The 26504-nt window shown below is 41.0% G+C and overlaps 1 protein-coding gene across 8 annotated transcripts in view; it reads right to left on the reverse strand.

The window, feature by feature from the left end:
- NCOA6 (nuclear receptor coactivator 6) overlaps window positions 1-26504 on the reverse strand; it is a 121561-nt gene that overhangs the window by 32193 nt on the left and 62864 nt on the right. For 5 of the 8 annotated variants that reach the window (XR_004052563.1, XR_004052564.1, XM_030914159.1 and 2 more), the window contains exons 5-10: window positions 24766-24888; window positions 14205-14333; window positions 12613-13506; window positions 10124-10270; window positions 5145-6261; window positions 2516-2637 (exon numbers count right to left, since the gene is read on the reverse strand). Coding sequence is in view for 6 of the 8 variants with exons in the window: in XM_030914159.1 (XP_030770019.1) it covers window positions 2516-2637; window positions 5145-6261; window positions 10124-10270; window positions 12613-13506; window positions 14205-14333; window positions 24766-24888 (2532 nt within the window). In the remaining 2 variants the exon portion in view is untranslated. Of the gene's footprint in view, window positions 1-2515; window positions 2638-5144; window positions 6262-10123; window positions 10271-12612; window positions 13507-14204; window positions 14334-18727; window positions 18816-24765; window positions 24891-26504 lie in introns of those variants that run through there. The other 3 variants (XM_030914162.1, XM_030914161.1, XM_030914160.1) reach the window with 3 other exon arrangements.

The raw sequence follows: 26504 nt of genomic DNA on the forward strand, positions 1-26504 counted from the left end.
TGCACTCCAGCCTGGGCAACAAAAGCAAAATTCCGTCTCAAAAAAAAAAAAAAAAAAAAAAAAAAAAATACGCAAACCAAGAATAACGGTGGTTCTGTGGGAAAATGTGGGCATACAGCTGTGCATATATGGGATACAATTCCAGTTCCACAAACTAGATTTATTCCATTGTTGCATGAAGAGTACATTGGGGAGGTTTTAAGAAGGTGTAGGAATAAGAGTAATTGGCTCTGGCAGTCAAAAGAAATGCTGACTCAACATTTTCATAGAGCAGCTACCAAATTTTGTGGGTCAGACTCAGTACTCAATAGCTAATTAATGTCTTCTGGCCAAAGATTTCCATGGTATCAACGAATACAATGTGTAGAATCCAGTTTTGAAGATTTTTTAAAAAATCCTGTTTTATTTTAGGCCCAAGTAACTTCTTGACCTTTATAAAGCCAATAACATATGGCATTTCTATGGTTCAATTGTCCTTTAGACTATATAGTCAAATATAGCTGGTTCCTATTTTTCACATTCAGTCTGGGTTCCCACATTAAGAAAATCGTAATTTCTGCAAAAGCCTGTTGATGTCAGGGCTATGACATGGATGCCTTTTATCTTTAAAATCAGCCCACCAGACAGTAAATACCAAAGAGGACAGCATAGACAATACAGCAGCCCCTTAAAGGTAACAGTTAAGGGCACGGCTGCTACAGAGTCTAGAAGCTGGAGGCAGCAGTCCAAAAGGCACTAATGATAAGACAGATTGGGGTTGATGTGACAGAATGGTTAAGAGGGAAAGCCAGGACACACACAGTGCCCATAACACAATCACAAACCAAATTTATTACTCAGGGAATGCAAACTCCTATGCCTTTAGGGGTCAGGCAGGTAGTAGAGAATAGAAGTGGACTGGTATAAGATAGCAAGAGTCCTGTCAACAGTGCCAAACTGCAGAGCAGATGCCCTGTTTAAAGGCATTTAAATTCAGACTTTTGTTTAAGACACTGCATAGCAACTCAAACCCATTATAGGCCAAATTCAGCCTGCAGGTCCCCAGTTTGCAGAAAGAAGGCAATAAATGTATACAAAGACCCTGGGATTCATATAATATAGAAGAGTTCAGATGTATCTGAGGCAAGAAGGCATGTTCCTGCTCTCAATGCCTTCTGGACATACTCCCCAAAGACTGATGACCACCCAGTCTCAGCTATGCTGCTGCATCTCACTCATGGGAAGTGTGATATGCCCAAACAATTTGTAATAAATAACACAAAATATTGATATAATGATGGATTTAGCTTTTTGTTTGGATTCACTTTTAAAATACATAAATCAGGGGTAGATTAAAGTTTATTCCTAAAATAATGTCACTCTCATTTTCATGCCAAAAAGGAGCTGAAATAACTAGTGAGGAAGAAACAAAACATACCCTCTGTACACACAGGGGAGAGTAGCCTAAGTGTGAAGGATTGTGCATCTTCAACCGTGTCATAGGGGAATAAAGTTACAAGTCATTGCTCAGGCCAAGATAACCAGATTTAGAGATATTGTGGCAGCTGGCCTTGGTTCTATAATATCTATGTTTGAATGAATTAGTTTTAGGAGCTTTTCCATCTTTGACATAATTTTTCAACATTTAAAGGATAGCATTATTTTATAATCAGAGAGGGTACAACAAAGGGGGCTTCCAATATTGGTCCTATTTATTATAAATTATTAACCTACGTGGCAGAAAAATGGGTGTGTCTTTTATTTCTTTATATCTTTTTTATATTTTAAAGACTCAATAATGAAACTGCTATAAAAAAGATCATCTTGTTTTAAACCCTGGTAGTTCCCTGCTTTGAAAAAGCCCCAGGAAGAAATGCTGCAGGAAAGGCAGGTAAGCAGGATTAGAGTGAAATCATCTCTCCATTTAATCTTATCCTGTTCTGATGCCAACTAGAACCTTGACATTGACAAGAATAAAGAGGCACTTCACATTTCAGGGTTTTTTGTTTTTGAGACAGGGTCTCACCCCTGTAGCCCAGGCTGGAGTGCAGTGGCACGATCATGGCTCACTGCAACTTCGATTTCCTGGGCTCAGGTAATGCTCCCACCTCAGCCTCCTGAGTAGTTGGGACTATAGGTGTGTGTCACCATACCCGGCTAATTTAAAAAAATTTTTTGTAGAGACAAAGTTTCACCATGTTGCCCAGGCTGGTCTTGAACACTTGGGCTCAAGCAATCTGCTCACCTTGGCCTCCCAAAGTACTGGGATTACAGGTGGATGAGCCATCGTGCCCAACCACATTTCAGTCCGATTTTATGAGGACTTAAAATAACAAATTTGAATAGAATGTGTGTATGTGCCTTCAAAAGTTATATTTGAAATTTTTACTTAATACCAAGGCGAGACACATTAAATCACTGAAGTAGACTAGTTAGCAGAAAAAAATAAAATACTATTGTTTCCTCGAAGACAATGAAGCCTTGTGATGCCACATGCACATGTGATAAGTGTATAATCTAGCTAACATTTTATCACCTGGTGGCCGGTTTGAAAATTCTGGCAGTTTAGGGCCTGAGTTATCCAAGTTAATTCCTTGTTCTCCAGGCAATGGTGGCTGATCAGCCTCTTCCAGACCAGCTGGACGAGTATCTGGGGTGCTTAAAAAAAAAAAAAGTAACATATTTTAGAATAAGTTGCATAGAAAATACACAAAACTAGCTTAACCCTTCCCCTATTTCTGAAGAACTAAAATGTTTGTATTACCATTATTCATCTCTCTCTAGTTTGGATAAAACATTAAATATTGGCACAAAAATTATCTGGCAATTTCATTAAATGTTAAAATCCACTTAATCTAACAGCACTGTATTTACTCAAAATGCTTTCCACAAATTCCTGATGCAATAATTTTCATGTAATCACCCATTCCTTAGATGTTTTTAAGACTTGATCATAGGGCTATCAATGTTATAAGGTATTATTCCTGTGAAACCACACTATCTTCAATGTAGCGATCAAATTCAACTAAGGGGTCTGATTGTTTCTTTTTTGTGGATATAACAGTGGGGGCTCAATTCATAACACCTTGCAAAAGGTCGTATAGGTTGGCTGATGGAAATGGTGTTTAGAGAACAAATAAAGATTGAGACCACCACAACAAAAATTTTGCTGCAGAATGTGCAGACATCTCTATTGGGTTTGAGACGCCTTCACTTTTACCCGGGTGTAGCTTAAAATTTTTAGTGGGGAAGAAAAAAATGAAGAAAATGTAGCTACTAACATCCACATTCTCAAAGAACAAGACTGCTCACGGGCCTCATTTTGTTTGTAATCTCAGTACTAATTGTACTTTTCTATCTTTAGTTTCCCTTTGCCCTGATTTTGTTCACCCACTTCCAGGTAGTGTTTTTTCTCACTCTACTGTGTACAGTTTCATAAGCCAACAAAATCCATTTTAAAAGCCCCCTAGCACATGGAAATTTAGAACCTGAAGCAGATCTTTAGCACATCCAGACCCCTGTAACAAGTTGCTCCTCGTAAAACTTCTCTCACTTTAAATTACAGGCAAAGATTCAGTGGTAACCTTTACTTTCAGAAAATTGTAGAGCTAAGAAATCTCAAATATCTGGTCCAGCCCCTTCATGTTATGAATGAGAAAACAAAGGCCCAAAAAGATGTGTGAAACAGGCCCAAGATTTCACAGTGAACTAGTGGTAGAGCTGGAAGCAGGTACTTTTCCTGTAAACCCACTGTCTCCCTTTCCTAGGAGTCCTGATGCTGTATAAGGTCGCTTTCACAATTTGTAGACCTAAGCAATTTCCCTAAGGGCTGGTGAAGATGGCAAAAAATGCACACACTAGAGGCAAATGAATAACCTTGCAATTTTACTCCCAGACTATCGAGAGAATAAAATATTTATTAAATAATTATTCCCACGGATTGATACTAGTAAAGAATTTAACTGAGAAAGAGCTATCAGAAAAATTAGATAATTAAGTTTGAATTCAGAAAAATATAGATTATTAATAATATACCATGATAAGCTTTTAAAGTATAAGATTCAAGAAGCAGCAAGTGAGCATGATATAACACAGTACAAAGAATGTGTGGGAAGGCTGGGATAAAGGTAGTTGGTTTAATTTTGAACATTTAACCTTGTTGAAATAAAGTTTCTTGGTTCTTTTTCTATAATTCTAACAATTTGTTTCAATTAACCTGTTTTACATTCATTAGCCATTATTTCCTCATAATAAATGTCTCTAAATTTTAGTTTTATGATTAAAGGCACAAAATATAGCTCAATGAATATTCCTTCTGGAAACATTTTATCAAACCCAGAAACACAAATTAATACTTAGCTTCAGGAAATGAAATATAAATTGTTAATTGCCTTTCCTGCTATGATCTTGCAATATAACTCACCTGGAGAACGTTTACTGAAAGGGTAACTGATTTAAAAGGTCCAATCATCTTAGCGTGGGGTTTTAAGCTTCTAGGGATGATAAAGAGCCTTTAAAGGAAAGGCACCTGTGCAAAAAAACCATTTCTATTTGAGAGACAGCAGTAGTTTTAATTTCCAAAACACATTTGGCCTCTCTGGTTCCCCAATAGCCATCATAGGCCTGAAGTCAGTGCTTTGTGGAGGTACCGTATGGAAGCACTGGTTACTTTTCAGGCTCTGATTGCCAAAACCCCCCTGACACTGTAGAATTAAGAGATATACCAGCCAATTGCAACATATGAATCTTGTTTGGATCCTTATTTGAACAAATTGTAAGAAAAAAATTTGAGATAATCAGGGAAGTTTGAACACTGGATATGAGAGTACTAAGGAAGTATTAGTTTTCTAGATGTGCTAACAATATTGTGCGGGCATATTAAAAACTGTCCTTATCTTTTAGAGAGCGGGCATATTAAAAACTGTCCTTATCTTTTAGAGACACACACTGAAATATTTACCAAGTGAATTTGCTTTGAAATACTCAAGAGGGTAATGGAAGAGAGTACAGACGAAGGCAAGATAAGCTATGAGTTGATAATTGTTGAAGCAGGGGGATTTCATTATGCTATTCTAGTTTTATATTATGTAAAATTTTCCATCAAAAAAGGTTATCCACATAGAAAACAAACGAATAAAATTTGAGGCAAAACCATCACAACCTACTTTAGATCTTGCTGACTGTTTTTCTTCTTCCGAGGGGGTTTCTTCTTCTTTGGTTTATTTGCGTTGGTATTATTTTGCTTATTGTTTACCCCAAAATGGCCTGCAGAGATATCACTCTGCAATAAGTTGACCAACAATGGGCTCGTTAGCGTGACATCCTTATTGACTGGGAAGCCTGGATTTTGACCACAGGACATCTGATTTCCATTGGGAGCTCCACTGAAAGGCGCATTGAAAGACATCCCATGGCCTGAGAAGTGGTTTCCCGAGGCACTGTTTCCCTGCATGGCCTGCACATGAGGGGGGACCATGTTGGTTTGTTGCATGCTAACATCAGGCATCATCTGAGACAAACTGACATCATTATTTGCCGTAGTAGCAGGATCACCATGCTGCTGGGCCATGTGTGGGCTGGGCCCTGGTGGCCGCAGGACCTGCCCCTGAATCCCCATAACCTGAGATGGACTGTTGTTCACAGGCCCTTGCTGGGGCAACATCTGTCCTGACATCTGTCCTGTAAACTGCACCATATTTCCTTGCATGTTCGGAGTTGGTCCCCTCATTATCTGGGCTGGTCCCGGCATGACACTGGATTGGTTCTGAGTGTTAAACTGTTGCTTATTCCCCTGCATTTGATTGGTCATGATCTGCTCTATCATTGGGTTCTGTTGGAGCAAAACTTGTCCCTGAGGCCCCATCATCTGGTTATGTGGCGCCATCATTTGTGGGCCCTGCTGGGAAAGCATCTGCTTGGGTGGGGTCATCCTTTGGGGCGAGGGCCCAAGATTTTGGCTTGGAGGGTTCACCATCATCTGGCCCTGTGGCATAAGCTGGGCCCTTGAAAGGATCATAGGGTTCTGAGGGTTCAAGGTTCCTTGTTGCTGGACCATCTGGCCCTGGGAGGGCACGATCTGCTGGTGCATGCCCATCAGTTGAGATGGTGGGCCCTGCTGGGGCTGGCCTTGCATGTTGCTGAGGTTCACTTGTGGAACCCCAGAACTACCAGCCTGCTGATTGTTCATGTTGCCATGAATTCCCATGAGGCTGGGCTGCATCATATTTGGTGGCCCGTGGGACACCTGCATCTGGTTTTGAGGAGGACCAGCTCCTTGACCACCTTAAAAAAAAAAAAGTCATAGTTTCAGAAATATTTTTATCTTATTGGTATTAAGATACTCAAGTTACATTACTCAGAAAGACATCCATCACCCATACATCCACTGACCAACATAAATGTGCTGTTGACATACTTCCTGTGAGTTTTCTAAACTATGAAGATGTGGCTGTGGGATAAATGCTTACATTCCCAATGACCATATAATAGAGAAGGAGAAAGTTTCTATATTCCCATATGGTATCTTAAAGATTTAACATATCAAAGATTAAGAAAGTTTACTTTCTTTCAGATTAAATAATGAGAAAGGCAGCATCTCATTGTTTTAAAATGACTTGTAGTGGCGGGGCTCGGGTGGTTCATGCCTGTAATCCCAGCACTTTGGAAGGCTGAGGCAGGCGAATTGCTTGAGCCTGGGAGGTGGAGGTTGAAGTGAGCAAAGATCACGCCATTGCAGTCCAGCCTGGTGACAGAGAGAAACCCTCTTAATTATTTATCTCAAAAAATAAATAAAATTAAATTTAAAAAGCACTATAGGCTGTGAAATAACTCTGCTATAAATGAGCCAGAGAAACAAAGAATGTGAAGTGTCCTCTTCGGAAAACCTCAACAATGATGAGGACATTTAAAAATGCTTCTTGGAAAACTATAATAATAATGACTCTCAAAGGCTATGTGTGTGATATCTGGATGCTGCACTTCAAAGAAAAGAACACCAAGGACAGGTTTCCTCTGCCCTGATGTGGTAAAAAGTAGTTAATCTTGATCTGGAAGCTGAGCCTCTGGTGGGAGCCAACTGACTAGATGACCCATCTGGAAGCTGCAAATCCTGCACAGTCCCTGGTGAATCATGTGGCACATGTCCTAGTCTTCTCAGCTATTTCTAATTTAGACAAAAGTTGCTACCCGCCTTGCTGTAGTGCTTATTTATTTACTGGGTCTTTGGAATTTTCCTATAGCTACTTGCATTATCTCCCCATTTAATTGAATAACTTTGTAGTTTATTTTATCCCTTTTATTTTTCACTTTTTCTGTTGTTTTGTTTTTGAGACAGAATCTCGCTCTGGTGCAACCTCAGCTCATTGCAACCTCCACCTCCTGGGTTCAAGTGATTTTCATGCCTCAGCCTCCCCAGTAGCTGAAACTACAGGTGCACAACAGCACACCCAGCTAACTTTTGTATTTTTAGTAGAGACAGGGTTTCACCATGTTGGTCAGGCTGGTCTCAAACTCCTGACCTCAGGGGATCCACCTGCCTCAGCCTCCCAAAGTGCTGGGATTACAGGCATGAGCCACCGCACTTGGCCTTATTTTTCACCTTTAAATGGGGACTAGAAAGTTCCCTATAATGAAGTTATGAAGCCAGTCCATGCTCCAACTATGAAGGCAGGGGGCAAACTACCTTGTTCACACTATCCAGACTTTTCCTGAACTCCAAGGAAGATTTTCTAAACCAGCCTTATAAACTCAAAGTGGAACTCCATGACCACTGTATATGCTTGTATACACTAAATATACTGTGTATATTCACTCAACTGACAATTATTCAGTAAGTACCTAATATGTGGAAGGCATTTTGGTGCTGAGGTAACATCAATAAACAAGACAGACCAAATCCCTGCATCCTTGGAGCCTACAGTCTAACTGGCAAGAGACACAATTAACAAACAGACAAGTATTTTTTCAGGAAGCAGTAAAAGCTAACAAGAGAAAATAGGGTAAGAGAAGAGAAAAGAGACAGGAGTAGAGCTACTTTAGATAGGATGGGGAAATCAAAACATGTACATGTGGGCCAGGCACAGTGGCCTGTAATCCCAGCACTTTAGAAGGCCGAGGTGGGTGGATCACCTGAGGTCAGGAGTTCTAGACTAGCCTGGCCAACATGGTGACACCCCATCTCTACTAAAAATTAAAAAATTAGCGGGGCATGTAATCCCAGCTACTTGGGAAGCTGAAACAGAAAAACGCTTGAACCTGGGAGGCAGAGACTGCAGTGAGCCGAGACTACACCACTGCACTTCAGCTTGGGCACAAGAGCAAAACTCCATCTCAAAAAAAAAACAACAAAAACAAAACAAAAAGAAAACAAACGAAAAAATGTACACGTGGAAGGTACCATATAAAAACACAAAATAGCTATGATAGGGTGCAACAATGAGAAATGATTTTGTCATTGTTTTAAAACTTACTTTTTTTTTTGAGATGGAGTCTCTCTCTGTTGCCCAGGCTGGAGTGCAGTGGTGTGATCTCAGCTCACCGCAACCTCTGCCTCCCAGGTTCAAGTGAACCTCCGTCTCAGCCTCTTAAGTAGCTGGGATTACAAGTGTGCGCCACCATGCCCGGCTAATTTTTTTGTATTTTTAGTAGAGACAGGGTTTCACCACGTTGGCCAGGATGGTCTCAAACTTACGATCTCAAGTGATCCGCCTGCCTCAGCCTCTCAAAGTGCTGGGATTATAGGCGTGAGCCACCGCACCCTGCCTGTTTTAAAACTTTCTATAAAAAAAATGAATTCGCCAGACGGTGGCTCATGCCTGTAATCCCAGCACTCTGGGAGGCTGAGGCGGGTGGATCATGAGGTCAGGAGTTCAAGACCAGCCTGGCCAACATGGTGAAATCCCGTCTCTACTAAAAATACAAAAATTAGCCAGGTGTGGTGGCCGGTGCCTGTAATCCCAGCTACTCAGGAGGCTGAGGCAGAGAATTGCCTGAACCCGGGAGGTGGAGGCTGCAGTGAGCTGAGATCGTGCCACTGCACTCCAACCTGGGCAACAGAGTGAGTCTCCATCTCAAAAAACAAAACAAAACAAACAAACAAACAAAAAAAAACACGAATTCATGTAACTCAGGAATGAAGTTTTGCTTTAGCAGATAGGGAAATTTAAGCAGTTTGCACTACCCTTCCGTTACCCTGCCAGAAATAGTGTGAACTTTTTTTGTAAAAGTCAGATTTTTGTCTCATTCCTTAGTGATTTACAATTAAAGTTGGAGTCACATTACTAAATTAACTCCAGGGGGGTTGAGAATTCAGAAACTAGTTGCACTACCTCAGTCCAAACTGCTTCAACGAGAAAGGGTAAGAGGATTAGTCATGTGGTCCTTAAGCAACCAGAAACATGAAGTTTGCTTATACATTACTGCTTTGCAAATACTTTTTAGCCATTCCCCTGTATCTTATTTCCTATCCAAAATTTCTTCTTTTTGTAGTAACTGTTGGTATTAAATCTGAACTGAAGAAGTTTGAAAAATATCACACTGTAAACAAGAATTCAGACACTCAGCATAAACAAAGTTTAACATGTATCATGTAGAGATGTAAAAAGTTGCAGTTGTCCAAACATGCCTCCATGCCTTTGTGTCTGTGGTTTTCATTTGCCAGAAATGCCTTTTTCCCTTTTACTACCTGAGCAAGCTCTAACTCAGGGGTCAGCAAACTATGGCCCTCTGCTGGTTTGTAAATAAACAAGCGCTTGGAATGCTGCCATGCTCGTTTATGTATTGTCTATGGCTACTTTCTGTGGTATCATAACAAAGTTGAGTAGCTCCAACAAGAGACTATATAACCTGAAAAGTCAAAAATATTTACTATCTGCCCCTTCAGAGAAAAAAACAAACAAACAAACAAACTGCTGATTCCTGCTCTAACTCAAGTTCCATCTCCTTTTAGATGTTTCTGAGTTCCTGTGACATTTTACCGACTTTTGATACATTGACAAAAGTTACTGCCCTGAAAGAATAATTATTTTGGGCTTGAAATTAAGGGGAGAGACCAAGACTTACTATTTATCTGTATACTCCTGTTGTCTATCAAGTCTACCACACAATGCTCAATAAATGCTGGCTGAACAAATCACAGAAAACAAACCTGCATGCTGAACATTTTGATTTGCTTGCAGCTGAGGGGCTCCTGAATTCCCAGGGGTGGTTGCTGTGGTCGAAGGCACCTGACCTTGCATAAAATTCGGATTGGCCTGTCCTGCTGAGAAGCCAGGTGGGAGGCGTTTAGGCATTCCTTAATAGAAAACAATGAGTAAGGCAGTTACCTAGCAAATTTATACCTTTGCTTAGATATGGAATGAATAAGGAAGGATGAGCTGCATGAAGTCTCCACTGGCTTAGCTCTCTCTGTCACACTGGTAGGATCTTTAATAATAAGGTTGGGAAAGATGGTTAAAAAAATCAACACAATCTCTTATATGAGGCATTGTCAAAATGAAAAATAAATACTAAAAAATTTACACTTAGAACATGCCAAGGAAAAGATGGCAATCTGCTCCCTAAATGTGATCTGAGGCCACGCCACTGCAAGGTTTGAGGGCTCACTTTTCTCTGTAATTAACAATGGACCCCAAAACTTTACATATTTTAACACAGGCACCAAAGGAATATGCTAAATTCTCTCATTTCAAACAAATTGATGTGAAATAGTATAAAACAAAGAGATGGGTCCTGATATTAAGGATAGATTGGTGATTTTTTTTCCTTTGAGGGAAACTGATGACAATCTCCTTTGCAGAAAATTTCCCCCCAATATTGCGCTTGTCTCTTTGGAAGAGACAGATTGGAAACAGTTCATGGGAGCTTCAAAGTGATGCTATATTAATCATTATGCTTTCCTCTCATAAGGTTTGCTGTGATTCTGACAGCTTTGGTACCAAAAACTATACTCTAATGGAATCTTTCTCAAGTATCAGTTCCTTTTTGGAAGGGCTAATTTTAGAAAATTTGTAATAATGAGAATCTCAGAACCCACTTATCATTTACAACACAGGCCTTGATGTGGCCAGATCACCTAGGTAAGCATATCATCTGCTCTATGAAAGCATCAAGACCTAAACTCACTTAAAAATTTATTATATTCATTCATTTACTTTTATTTTTATTTTTTGAGACAGAGTCTCGCTCTGTTGCCCAGGCTGGAGTGTGGTGGCACAATCTCGGCTCACTGCAACCTCCTCCTCCCAGGTTCAAGCAATTCTCCCTGCCTCAGCCTCCCGAGTAGCTGGGATTATAGGTGTGCACCACCACACCCGGCTAATTTTTGTATTTTTAGTCGAGATGGGGTTTCACCATGTTGGCTAGGCTGGTCTCGAACTCCTGACCTCAGGTGATTTGCCCGCCTCGGCCTCCCAAAGTGCTGGGATTACAGGCGTGAGCTACTGCGCCCAGCCATTTATTTTTTTAAGGGCCAAATTTTCAATGTCCTGAAAAACTCTTTGTAGACAAATATGCATTTGTCCTTTCTTTAACAGTGACAAGTCCCATTTGCATGATCCCACTGTAATTATATCAGTAATCACATTTGCAGGAGGGACTACCCAGCTTCCACTGATCCAGGGCTAGATACCCAGAACAGTGAAATTTGGAGCTGAAACATTCTTGCATTTTCTAAGAACTCCTTACGATTCAAATATTAGAGCCTGCATGTCAGCAAAATTAATTACAAGAGAGTGAAAGGCTGATGAGCAACTTAACTTCACCAGAAACCATGGGAACATGCCTTTGCTATGTCGCACTAAAGATGCAAGGATTTTTTTCTGGGTAGGCAATGGGTGTCTTTTGGTGGGGAGTATGTTTATCAGATGACAGTATTACTGATACTCTATACCTTACTGAAAAGCTCCAAGCACATTCATGTGCACTAGATCAATGATTAATAAGAATAAATAATAAACATGGAGATGGATAAGTTTTACTGTAATCGTTTTACCTCTCACACATTAAGCTCCATTGCTTTTTCTTCATACAAGAGGCACCTTACAAAATAAATAAATAAATCTCCTTTAGGTATAACTGGTGGAATTCCCTCTCTAAGGAGCAGGCATTGGCATTATAAAACTATAAAAGTCAATGATTTCTGAACTTATTCCCCTTTAATACTTTAATCAAACGTAACAAGTACCATGCTTACTATTTTATTAACTAGGATTATAAAAACTGATAACTAAAAGGGCCTTTTCTTCAGCGAGACCCTGTTCTTTTTATTTCTGCTCTATTGTATAATCTTAATTTTTCAGCAACTCAGAAGTTTAAATTGTTAACAAAATGCATTTTTCTTCTGGACATTTTAATTTACTAGTACAAGATCAAGCAAAAATAATTTGAAAAACAAAATGAACATCTCTACGTTGACTTTTACCTGAATTTCAGTTCAGAGAGCTAGCTTAAATTTAACTAGTAAGATGCTGCATAATGTATCAAGTTAACTAAGTTATATCAAGTGTCACCACCATATCCACAAAACCAAATAATTACATCCTTATTTCACTCCCTCCACTAACTCTAAAAACTGAAGTTCTACTAAGATCTAGCTCCAGGAAATTTACCAACACAAATAGCTACAGTGTTCCTCACCTCCTAGGCCTGGATGTAAACTCTGTGGCCCCTGGTTTGGTGGTTGCTGCTGCATCACCATGAAGTTAGGTGGCACATTTCCCTGTTGAACCATAGGATTCCGACCCGGAGAGCTGACAGGCTGCTGAAATCCCTGGGGAAGTGGGTTATTTTGAGGTGGCCTTGGTCCCATCTGCTGCTGAGTTTGGTTAACCGTTGGGGAGGATGCAGGGGATCCCTGCTGGAAGGAGGAGGGTGAGGAGGCAGGAGACTTGTTGGTGAGGTGGGGCTGCTGCAGGGGAGTTGGGACCCTAGAGGGCCCTCCCTGCAAACTCTTCATCTGAGGAGCTGTGAACTGGCCTGGGTTGCTCATCTGAGGAAAGTTTGTGTGGGCTTGTGAGGCTTGCTGGCTGCCAAAGGGATATGGAGGGGGAGGGTGGGAAGGCGTCTGTACCGTAGCTAAGGATGGTCTTGCCTGGAGTTGCTGTTGCATTGGGCCAGGCAAGGGAGCCTTCTTCCACCCTTGGTTTGCAGTCATTGTGCCCAGAGAACCCTGGGCTGGAGGAGGTTGAAGGGCTCCAGAAGGCAGCTGGTTCCAGCCTGGAGGAACAGGCACCTGAGTTGGGGAAGTAAACTGGGGTCGAATTCCCTGTGGTTGTTGTTGCTGATGCTGCTGTGGGGGTCTTGCCTGCAACTGTTGTTGTTGCTGCTGCTGCTGCTGCTGCTGCTGCTGCTGCTGCTGCTGCTGCTGTTGTTGTTGTTGCTGCTGCTGCGGCTGCAGCTGGGGAAAATTAGCTGGGTTCATTTGTCTGTTCACAGAGACAGGCTGCATTGGGTGGTGTGGGGGAGCTAAAGATCCTGAGGGATGACTTTGCTGCTGTATATGGAGCCCAGAGAGGAGTGGATCCATTGCATCTGTTTAAAGATAGTCAACAAAGCAATAATTAACCTACTGCAATCTAGATCCTAGAGCAGTGGCCTTTGTAATTCTGGATATACAGAGTAAAATCTGCTGGTACTATTTGATAAAATAAATGCTTGTGAATACCTTCTATGTGTGAAGCAACATACCAAGATGATGAATTCTGCCTTAAAAAGAGCTTGGTCAGTAGTGGACATTAAAAGCAAAATGTAAAACATGGAGAGCAGTATTTACCAAATCATATTCTGGAGAACTATGTTAATTAGCGTTATAAGAAAACAAAACAATTAGGTTTGGGAAACAAAGAACCTAACAAACTTGGATGGGTTTCTTCACTGTAGGGCTTTCAGTGCCTCCAATATGTTACTTTTGAATCTCCAGGAGGGAGGGTAAAGAATGATGCATTTACCAAATTTACTTGACTACAGAATTCTATGTAATGAGCATCTTGCAGGACTACGCAGGCCAAGGCACGCTTTTAGAAAAGTTATGGTATAACTGATAAGAAAACAATGAGAAATTCTGAAAGAAAATAATGACATTTAGCTCGAAGAAATCAGGTCATATTTTGTAAAGAAGGTGACAGTGTGAGTTTGGAAATTAGAAATTCAGCATCAGAGATAACTGAATTTTGTAATGATCTGTGCAGAAAGTTTCAGACTCTTCATCCTCAAAGATTGGAAGTCATTACCTGACTGAGAAGCAGGGCGAGGAGTCCTGGGCTGCAGCTCTGGATTGTGGCCTGGTGCCATCATGGAAGATGACACATTTCCACCCGGGGGTATCATAACAGTGGCAGGGTTGTTCATCCTTATTATTCCTAGAAAAAAGATCCCTAGAATAGAGTACTGGAATTGGCACAATTTTTGTTTTTTAATGAGTTATTTCAAGAATATGAAAAGATACAGAAAATTTGTTTTTTTTTGACAGGGTCAAGCTCTGTTGCCCAGTCTGCCAAGTGACACAATCACAGCTCACTGCCACCTCGACTTCCCGGGCCCAAGTGATCCTTCCGAGTCAGCCTCCCAAGTAGCTGGGACCAAGGGCACATGTCACTGGGACCACAGGCACACACCACTGTGTCCAGCTAATTGTTCTATATTTTATAGAGATGGGGTCACTATGTTGCCTAGGCTGGTCTCGAATTCCTGGGCTCAAACGATCCTCCAGCCCAGCCCTCCCAAAGTGCTGGGACCACAGGCGTGAGCTACTGCACCCAGCCTGGAAGTTTCTACACCCATCATCTACCTTTTTTAAATTTAAAAAGTTTGCTCTTATCTCCTTCAGATATATATGTAGATACAGCAGAAGCCCCCTACTCCTTCCATTCCACCTCCTCCCTCTTATTGCAATTGGGGTTAACAGTTCTGTGCATGTTTACTGACCTTTTCTGTATCTGTAGGTAAACTGCACTTTTTCTGTAGGTAAACAGCATTTTTTGTATGCTTTTAATCTTTGTATAAATGGCACCTTACTATATGCATTCTTCATCAGCTTCCTTTTTCACTTAATGTTATTTTTTGAGATCCACATCTCTCTTGACTGTTACAAGGGCTCCATGGTATAGAACCATATATCCACCCTTCTGCTGATGAATACTAAGGTTTTATTTTTCCTTTATTCTTATAATTTTGCAATGTTGTGTATTTGTCATGAATTCTTGTGGATATATGAGAGTGTTTTTACACTATATACTTAGAATTGCTAGGTTTTAAAGTCTAAGCATCTTTAATTTTACTAGATATTGGTAAACTGCTCTTAAAAGTTGGTTATACCAATTTATACTCAAACTAGCAGTTTGAGAACTCCTCTTTCTCCACATCTGAAAATTTCTGATACTGCTAAACTGTTCAGAATTTATCATCCATGCTCCTGAAAACAGGCCACGCATGGTAGCTCATGCCTGTAATCCCAGAGCTTGTGGAGGCCAAGGTGGGAGGATTGTTTGAGGCCAGGAGTTTGAGACCAACCTGGGCAATATAGCAAGATCCCATCTCTATAAAAAATAAAAAAATCAGCCAGTGTGGTGGCAAGCGCCTGGATTCCTAGCTATTTAGGACACTGAGGCAGGAGGATCACTTGAGCCCAGGAGTTTGAGGCTGCAGTGAGCTATGATCATGCCACTGCTCTCCAGCCTAGGCAACAGGGCAAGAGCCTATCTTCAAGAAAAAAAAGTGATAACCGCCTATACTTATTCTCTTTTCCTTTCCTTGGCTACAGAATTCTCTGTCATGGAGCATCTTGCAGGACTAAGTAGGCCAAAGCACACTTTCAGGAATGTTGAGGTATGAATAAGAGAACAATGAAAAATTCTAAAATGAAAATGACATTTAGCTTGAAGGGCAAATTTTGTGACATCTTTGATTTTTGGCATCGAGGTGAAAATAACCTCAAAATGACTGGGAAAGCATCTTTCTTCTTTTTCTATGCTCTGTGTATCTGTTCTTTAAATGTTTGATAAAACTTTCCTGTAAAACCATCTGGGCCTATAGGTCATACTAATTGATAAACAGATTTTTATTTCAATTTCTTTTTTTTTTTTGAGACGGAGTCTGGCTGTGTCGCCCAGGCTGGAGTGCAGTGGCGCGATCTCGGCTCACTGCAAGCTCCGCCTCCCGGGTTCATGCCATTCTCCCACCTCAGCCTCCGAGTAGCTGGGACTACAGGCGCCCGCCACCATGCCCGGCTAATTTTTTGTATTTTTAGTAGAGACGGGGTTTCACCGTGTTAGCCAAGATGGTCTCGATCTCCTGACCTCGTGATCCGCCCGCCTCGGCCTCCCAAAGTGCTGGGATTACAGGCTTGAGCCACCGCGCCCGGCCTTATTTCAATTTCTTAAATGGTTATAGACTTTGCAAGTTTTCAATGCCTTATTAAGTCAATTTTTATTAAATTATAATTTTGCCAACACTAAAATTTATTAGCATAAAGTTAACTGTGGAATATCTTTTTTTCTATTCTTTTAAAAAAAGATATATAACTCATATACTATAATATTCACCTTTTAAAATTTGTACTTTTTTAATTCTTTACATTGTTTGTGCCCTCTTTTCTTCTTTGGTGGTCTTACCACATTCATAAGTTTTAGCTGTCCTTTCAAAGAAACATCTTTTGGGCCAGGGATGCTGGCTCACGCCTGTAATCCCAGCACTTTGGGAGGCTGAGGCAGGTGGATCACTTGAGGTCAGGGGTACGAGATCAGCCTGGTCAACATGGTGAAACTCCCATTTCTACTAAAAATACAAAAATTAGCCGGGCAAGGTGGTGGGCACCTGTAATTCCAGCTACTCAAGAGGCTGAGGCAGGAGAATCTTTTGGTTTTGCTGTTCCGTTTTTTTGATTCATATTTTACTTATCTCTGTTCTTATCTGTATTATTTCCCTCATAACTTACTGCTCTGCTCAATTCTTTTTTTTTTTTTTTTGATACAGAGTCTCGCTCTGCCGCCCAGGCTGGAGTGCAGTGGCCAGATCTCAGCTCACTGAAAGCTCCGCCTCCTGGGTTTACGCCATTCTCGTGCCTCAGCCTCCGGAGTAGCTGGGACTACAGGCGCCCGCCACCTCGCCCGGCTAGTTTTTTGTATTTTTTTTAGTGGAGACGGGGTTTCACCGTGTTAGCTAGGATGGTCTGGACCTCCTGACCTCGTGATCCGCCCGTCTCGGCCTCCCAAAGTGCTGGGATTACAGGCTTGAGCCACCGCGCCCGGCCCTCTGCTCAATTCTTAAGTCAGACACCTAGCTTGTTAATTTTCAGTTGGTGTTCTTTCTTCATTAATACAAATTTCTGAAGGCTTAAAATTTCTTCCAAGTGTTGTATTGGCCACATCTCACAAATTTCAGTATATATTATTCCCATAATTCCATTCTAAATATTGTCTAATTTCCATCAGGATTGCTTTTTTAAATCACTAAGTATTTATAATGCATTACTACATTTCCAAAAATATGGGATATTTTGGTTGTGCTTTTTTTTTTGCCACTGACTTGACCTAACAGCACTGCGGTTAGAGAACAGGATCTGTGTGATATTAATAAGTGGTATTTACTGAAACTTGCTCTTGGAATAATCCCTGGTCAGTCTATATAAATTTTCCATTTATGCTTGGGAACATTAAGAATTCTTGAATTATGACTGCACTTTTATATTTTTTTTGTTTTTTCTTCGAGATGGAGTCTCATTCTGTTGCCCAGGCTGGAGAGCAGTGGTGCAATTTTGGCTCACCACAACCTCCATCTCCCAAGTTCAAGCGATTCTCCTGCCTCAGCCTCCCAAGTAGTTGGGACTATAGGCACACGCCACCATGCCTGGCTAATTTTGGTATTTTTTAGTAGAGACGGGGTTTCACTATCTTGGCCACGCTGGTCTTGAACTCCTGACCTCGTGATCTGCCTGCCTCGACCTCCCAAAGTGCTGGGATTATAGGCATGAGCTACCATGCCCGGCTGACTGCATGGTTTCTATATATGTCCATTATATAAAAGGTATATTGTTATTCAAGCTTTCCTTTATCCTTACTAATTGTTTACAAACTTGGCCATCAATTACTCACAGAGGTGTGTTAAATCTCCCCTAAGATATGCTATTTACATGCAATTCTTAAATGTCTTGAGGCTAGGTTGTTAAGTACATAAGAGTTTAGCAACTTCCTGGTGAATTTTTCCTTTTACATTATATAGTGGCCCTATTTACCTTCAGTGATGCTTTTTATTTTAATGTCTGTTTTATCTGATAAAAATATTATTATACTTTTCTTGGTTAATAGTCACCTTGTTAATCTATCTTTCTAACTTTGAACCTTCTGAGTCCTTATATTTTATGTTTCCTGTAACAACACAGGTAAACCTGAGAATACTACTCTGATTAATCATTTCCTTTTTATCGGTGCTCATAATCCATTTACCTTTATTGTTAATTACTAGTACAATTTTATTTATTTTGTCATTTTATGATTTCCATTTACCCTTTTTTTCTGTGCTGTCTTCCTATTTTTCCTGAATTTTACTGGATTAATTTTTTTCATCATGGTCTTCCTCTTTAATCCTCTACTACTAGTTTAGAAGTTATATATTCCATTCACATTATTTTACTGGTATCTTTAAAATGTCAACAGACATATCTGACTTAAAGTTTAAAGACAATATATGATCATCATTATTACTAAATAAGTCAAGGCTTATTTAGATTTACCCCATGCTTATCAATTATTTAGCTCACCATTCCTTCTTAGATCTTATTTCTTCCATCTTAGGTTCAATTTTCTTCTTCCTGAAGTACATCCTTGAGCAGTTCAATTAGCAAGGGTCTGTTAATGGTAAATTCTCTTAGTCTCTTTGAAAAGCTCTTTATTTCATACTACTCTTGATAGTATAGCTATGTTTAAAATTCTAGGCGGTCAATTATTTTCTCAGCACTTTGAAAAAATTATTCCAATGTTTCCTGGCCTCCAATGCTGCTGTTGAGAAATCAAGGAAAGCTGATAGTCTTTCCTTTGCAAATAATAGGTCTTTTCCTTTGGGTTGCTTTTAGCATTCTGTTTTTCAATGTTCTGAAGTTTTACAATATTGTGTCTAGATACAGATTTATTTTTATTTTGTAGTGCTCAGGATTACTGGGCTTCTGAATCTGAGGACTTATGCCTTTCATCCATTCTGGAAAAATTTTAGCCATTCTCTGACTGTCATCCCTCCTCAATTTCTTTATCTTCTTCAGGAACTCTTTTCAAACATGTTAAACCTTCTCATTTTATCCTTCTTGTCTCTTGACCTCTTTCATATTTCCATCTCTTTTTCTCTGCTGCATCCTGAGTGACTTATTCAAATTCACCTTTCAATCCAGCTATTTCTAATTTGCTGAATAAGTTATTCGCTTTATTTTTAAATTTCTGTAAGTTCTGTTCCCCCCATCTCTCCTTATGTTTTAATAGTGTCTTGTTATCTTATGATTCTCGTAATTGTTAATACTCTGATATTCCTATTACCTAAAATTCTGGAGGGAGCGAGTCTAATCCTAAATTGTATAAATTCAGAATATAAGCTCATTTATATCAGGTTTTAACTAGAAGTCTGCAATGACTTGGGTTGAGAATATGCCCCTCCACAGCTTCAACAGTTATCACCAGTCTAGACCCAACTAATGTTAATGACTTAGCCTGTTAATGGGTATTCACTAACATATTAAATGTCCAAAATGCAAGAGGGTAGAGAAGACAATTCCACAACACCCATTTTCCCACCTCATGTCTACAGCCCCAGCAAACACAGACAAATTTCCTATTAATTTCCCATTAATTTCCCTATGCCAGAGGGTAACATTTTCCTAATCTATCTTTCACTGAAAATTCTGGCTTCATGAGGAATTTTGAATTCTAACTTGCTTCTTCATGTTGACCCAAGGCTTTATCTTTTATCCCTTCCCGGCAATTAAAACCCAAATGCTTTAGACCCTGCAGAATCTCATTTGTTTACTGCTGTTTAAATATTCATCTTTGACTTTTTTTTTTTTTGTCCTAGGGAGTTCCTCGACTTTCTTTCCCCACCCCTCTGCTTCCAAGCCCAGCTACATTTTTTTTTGACACGGAGTCTTGCTCTGTCACCCAGGCTGGAGTGCAGTAGCGTGATCTTGGCTCACTGTAAGCTCCGCCTCCAGGGTTCACGCCACTCTCCTGCCTCAGTCTCCCAAGCAGCTGGGAATACAGGCACCTGCCACCACACCCGGCTAATTTTTTGTATTTTTAGTAGAGACACGTTAGCCAGGATGGTCTTGATCTCCTGACCTCATGATCTGCCCGCCTCGGCCTCCCAAAGTGCTGGGATTACAAGCGTGAGTCACCGCGCCTGGCCGCCCGGCTACATATTAAATGTTATAGGCCTGGCGCGGTGGCTCATGCCTGTAATCCTAGCACTTTGGGATGCTGAGGCGGGTGGATCACTTGAGGTCAGGAGTTCGAGACCAGCCCGGCCAAGACAGTGAAACTACTAAAAATACAAAAATTAGCCAGACATGGTGGTGGGCACCTGTAATCCCAGCTGCTAGGGAGGGTGAGGCAGAAAATTGCTTGAACCTGGGAGGCAGAGCTTGCAGTAAGCCGAGATCGCGCAACTGCACTCCAGCTTTGGTGACAGAGCGAGACTTTGTCTCGGAAAAAAAAAAAAAAAAAGTTGTATTTTAAGGTGTTTTGTAGTTGGAGAGGGCAGTTAGGCTAATGTTTATCTGTTGAAACTGGATTTGTTTCTGAGGAATTGCACCTGGTTTTTTAAAGATGGTAGTTAGACAATTAAGAAAGCTCTCACGAGGGCTTGGTGTGGTGGCTCACGCCTGTAATTCCAGCACTTTGTGAGGTCCAGGCAGGTGGATCACCTGAGAGCAGGAGTTCAAGACCAGTCTGGCCAACATGGTGAAACCCCAACTCTATTAAAAATATAAAAATTAGCCAATTAGCCGGGTGTGGTGGCACCCGGCTGTAATCCTAGTCACTCTTGAGGCTGAGGTGAGAGGATCACTTGAATTCAGAAGGTGGAGGCTACAGTGAGCTGAGATCATGCCACTGTACTCCAGCCTGGGTGACAGAGTGAGACGCCTTCTCAAGAAAAAAAAAAAGAGAAAGCTCTCGTGAGATAAGAAACAGGTTTTTGGCCGGCGTGGTGGCTCACGCCTGTAATCCTGGCACTTTGGGAGGCCAAGGCAGGTGGATTATGAGGTCAGGAGATCCACACCACCCTGGCTAACACAGTAAAACCTCATCTTTACTAAAAATACAAAAAAAAATTAGCCGGGCGTGGTGGCAGTCGCCTGTAGTCCCAGCTACTTGGGAGGCTGAGGCAGGAGAATGGTGTGAACCCAGGAGGTGGAGCTTGCAGTGAGCCAAGATCGTGTCACTGCACTCTAGCCTAGGCAACAGAGCGAGAGTCCATCTCAAAAAAAAAAAAAAAGAAAAAAAGGTTTTCTTGGTCCATAATAAGCTTCCTAATCCCAGAAAATTTCAAGTATATGCTGACTACATGTTCAATAGTGACACTATAACATGCATTCCAGTACTAGATGGGAATCTGCACAAGATCCAAGGTTCTCATCTAGGGGAAATTTTGTCCCCCAAGGGACATTTGGTAATGTCTGGAGACATTTTTAGGTGGCACAACTGCAGGGAAGTAGTGGTGCTACTGGCATCTGGTGGGTAGAAGCCAGGGATGCTACTAAACATCCCACAACACACAGGACAGTCTGCCACAGCAAAAAATTATTGGCCCCAAACACCAACAGTGTTGAAGTTGAGAAACTTGAATTAAATGACTACTATGGTATCCAACGAATCTTGGAATTTTATAAGGCTATAAAAAAAAACAGGCTATGGATTTAGTTTTAATTGAAAAAGACTCTTATTAGTAAACTTTCTGTTCCCCACGCTAAGAGAAGTAGTACTAAGAATGATTGAAAAACCAACTGCTGTAGATACATAATTCTAAAGTTATTTATTATAGTTTTAGAAGAGATTTAAGGTCTCTTTCCCCAGAAAAATTTAGCTGTTTAACCTAATATTAAACTTAGTTTGCATCCTTCAAGTCTCAATAGACAACAGAGAAAAGCAATCCTAAAATATGCTTGGCAGTAAAGAAAGATATCTTGGCCGGGCGCGGTGGCTCAAGCCTGTAATCCCAGCACTTTGGGAGGCCGAGACGGGCGGATCACGAGGTCAGGAGATCGAGACCATCCTGGCTAACACGGTGAAACCCCGTCTCTACTAAAAAATACAAAAAACTAGCCGGGCGAGGTGGCGGGCGCCTGTAGTCCCAGCTACTCGGGAGGCTGAGGCAGGAGAATGGCGTAAACCCGGGAGGCGGAGCTTGCAGTGAGCTGAGATCCGGCCACTGCACTCCAGCCTGGGCGACAGAGCGAGACTCCGTCTCAAAAAAAAAAAAAAAAGAAAGATATCTTGGGGGTTAAAATGTTACTGTTACTACAGGTCATTACTAATTGATTATTCCTGAAACTTTATACCATATACATTATCTCAATCTGAGTCCTTCATTAAATACCAATCTAACCTGATTTCAATCTAAAGCTTCTCAGTTTCCTAGGCTGATAATCAACTATAGTACTATAATTGGCTGGGTATGGTGGCTCAGTTCATGCCTGTAATCCCAGCACTTTGGGAGGCTGAGGGGGCAGATCACTTGAGCCCAGGAGTTAAACCAGCCTGGTCAACATGGCAGAACCCTGTCTCTACAAAAAAACAAAACAAAACAAAAATAAGCCGGGTGTAGTCCCAGCTATTGCAGGGCTGAGACAGGAGGAACACTTGACCCTGTCTCAAAAAAAAAAAAAAAAAAAATCACTATAATTTACATGCACTTCTTAGGGATACTTAGTAAACATGCTTGCTATTTGCCAGATACTAGCCTAAGAGAGCTTGTAATTAGGGTACTAATAACAATTAAGTGGAGTCTTAACATTTTAAGCCTAGAAGGGATCTCTAGCATTGTTTCTAGAACATAATTAAAGATGTTTATAGGCAACCAGAGTCAGTAAATATTTAGTCCTTTGGAAAAGAGTTGAGACTAGAACCCAGATTTCCTGATTTATTCATTCTTTCACTAACTATATGTAACTATACGGTAACTATAGTTTTATTCATTCTTTCATTAACTATATGTAACTTGGCTAGGCTTTTCCCACTCTGCTTCTGGCCCATGTCTTTCCAGTAGTGGCAACAGTGTCATCTATAATTTCTCATAAAGCTACCTTAACACCAAATGCTCAGACTTCTGTGGGGAACTACATCTATGTACACAACACCAGGCTGGATATTTTACATCTATTATATGGTATTCCACAACAGCCCAACAGCACAGGTCCTGACATATATATTTTCCTAAGTCCTAACAAGAACTTAGGAAATGTTTGCTGCACTGCTCAGGGCCCTTCTACCTTCAAGTATGAGCTCAAAAGACGGTAGGTATTATAATTTCATTTTATTGTGAAGAAGGTATTGCTTGGGGAAGTATAGTAACTAGCTTGAGGTAATCAGTAAATGGTAGTACCAGAATAAAAACCTAGTTCAATTCTATGATCAATTCATTAGTTACAGTTCAAAATAGCATGCTTTTTTGTTTTGAGACAGAGTCTCGCTCTGTTTCCCAGGTTGGAGTGCAGTGGTGCAATCTCGGCTCACTGCAATCTCTGTCTCCTAGGTTCAAGTGATTCTCCTGCCTCAGCTTCCCGAGTAGCTGGGATTATAGGCACCTGCCACCACACCTAGCTAATTTTTGTATTTTTAGTAGATATGGGGTTTCACCATCTTGGCCAGGCTGGTCTTGAACTCCTGACCTCAGGTGATCCACCCACCTCGGCCTCCCAAAGTGCTGGGACTACAGGCGTGAACCACCATGCCCGGCCAAGAATAGCATCTTATAAATTGAGCTCCTCTATACTGCTGCATTTCTCTAAGAGCTACTGTGGTAGAGTGGGAAGGGAATGACTGGGTAAGCAGGTTCTTACTCAGGTTCAACCACAGCAGCTGTGCTTTTCTGTTTTATTTGAATAAAGGGTCCTGCAGCTGAAAAAATTTGAAAGCCACTAGTGCAGTGAAAAAAGCACTAAACTGGGCGTTAGAAGATCTGCGATACTAGTTTAATGCTCCGTGACCCTGGGCAAATCACTTCCTTTATGTGAGTTCCACAGCTTCCTCAGCTTTAAATGACAGTCAACTCAATTCTAATATTCTGATATTCACAGAATATTGAGTTCAATCTTTGAAGAAGAAATTTCAGGATTACTAGAAAAGGAAGCAATTTATAACTCTCAAATTCTAAACACATAAAAAACTCATATTCTTCCACTTACATCTTCAGATTCCACATAAGCACACAAGAATTCAATTTACAGATATTCTCAGCCTCAGAGAAAGTGGGAGTTGGAAAGCTATATTCTCCATTGTACTATTAACATAATGAGAGTAGAAAATGTCTCATTCATTTCTATTTCCAACAGCACAGGTCCCGTCACACAACAAGAAGTCAATACATGTTTGCTGCATGGCTCAGTGTTCATCAACCTTTAAGCATGAGACCAAATGACTGCAAAGATGCTTCATGCTGTGACCCCTAGCCTCCAGGAATGACTCATGTCTAGCTTTCCTGATTCAACAAATAGAGATGTAAGTATGCCATGAACCCCCACCTATCTTTCAGGGCTCAAATGATCAAATAAGCCAAAAAGGAAACTAGTAAAATGTCATACAGTTGAGTTGGAGGTCTTACCTGGACCACCTGCCATGGGAAATCCCACCTCCATCCTAACTGAATTTCCGGCTCCAATGGGTCCATTCATTCTCACATCTTGGCTTCGGTTCTGAGCCAAAGCCAGGTTGATAGCACCTTCCCCTGAAAATGACAGTCAAGTGATAAAAAGGAAATTATTAGAATAAAATGCAAATTTTGTTTATAGACAGCTATATAAGTGCTGTAGTTATCCGTGCTTTTGAAGAATTATGGTTAGTTTACCACCAGAACAATGATGGGTCTTTCTTCAACTCATCTGAGTAGGTTTCATTAAGCACAAGGAGATATAACCAATTCTTGTTATAAGGAAGCAGGGTGACCATGAATGATGCTTAGTATCAACAGAGATCCTGGAACTCTGAATATTTATTTTCAACCATCTTACCAATTGTGTGTGTGTGTGGGGTGTGTGTGTATAATGGAAGAAAATGTTCTCAAAAACTCAAAATCCTAGACTTTCTTTTGATAATTTATGATCAGAAGGTAGATATTAAATATAAGTAGGTTTAATGAATAAAGAACATAGAGTGGTGCGGGGACACTAACACTTGTGAACAAAATGCCACTTCCATTCAGTAACTGCAACATAAACATATTTCCAGTAGGAAAAAAATAATGCAATGAAAAGGAGATAGGTTGCTACAAATCTACTTTCTGAGACACCAAATGACAGGACCAGTATTTGTATAGGTTTTTGTTTATTGAGACGGGGTCTCACTTTGTCACCCAGGCTGGTGTGCAGTGACACAGTCATATAGCTCACCACCGCCTTAAATTCCTGGGCCTAAAGGGTCCTCCTCCCTCAGCCTCCTGAGTTGCTGGGACCACAGGCACATACCAGTATGTCCGGCTATGTATAGGATTTTCCTTTTTTTTTTTTGAGACCGAGTCTCACTCCTGTCGCCCAGGCTGGAGTGTAGTGGTGCAATCTTGGCTCACTGCAAGCTCTGCCTCCCGGGTTCACGCCATTCTCCTGCCTCAGCCTCCTGAGTAGCTGGGACTACAGGCACCCACCACCACACCCGGCTAATTTTTTTGTATTTTTAGTAGAGATGGGGTTTCACTGTGTTAGCCAGAATGGTCTCGATCTCCTACCTTGTGATCCACCCGCCTCGGCCTCCCAAAGGGCTGGGATTACAGGCATAAGCCACCGCACCTGGCCTTTTTCTTTTTTTTTTTTTTTTTTGAGAAGGGATTTTACTGTGTCGCTCAGGCTAGAACGCAGTGGCGTGATCTCAGCTCACCGCAACCTTCGTCTCCTGGGTTCAAGGGATTCTCCTACCTCAGCCTCCCGAGTAGCTGGAATTACAGGCACCCACCACCATGCCCAGCTAATTTTTGCACTTTTAGTAGAGACAGAGTTTCACCACATTGGCCAGGCTGGTCTTGAACTCCTGCCCTCATGTGATCCACCCACCTCGGCCTCCCAAAGTGCTGGGATTACAGGCATGAGCCACCATGCCTGGCCTGTATAGGATTTTTAATTTTATCTTACTTGAGCTTCACGGTACCCTCACAGGTAATGTTACTAGAAGTGTTCCAATTAAGTAGACTCTAAACTTAGAGGAAACTTAAATCTTACTTGGTCCAATGATAAAAAGGTCTCTGAAACAAGCTACAGAATGTTTCTTGCACTTAATCCAAAATTTTGACTACTGTTATTATGAGAGAGCACCACCTTGTGGAGAGTTAAAATATAGCTAGTCTGTGGCTGCTGA

Source organism: Rhinopithecus roxellana, chromosome 13 (genome assembly GCF_007565055.1).
Source record: "Rhinopithecus roxellana isolate Shanxi Qingling chromosome 13, ASM756505v1, whole genome shotgun sequence".
NCBI lineage: Eukaryota > Metazoa > Chordata > Mammalia > Primates > Cercopithecidae > Rhinopithecus > Rhinopithecus roxellana.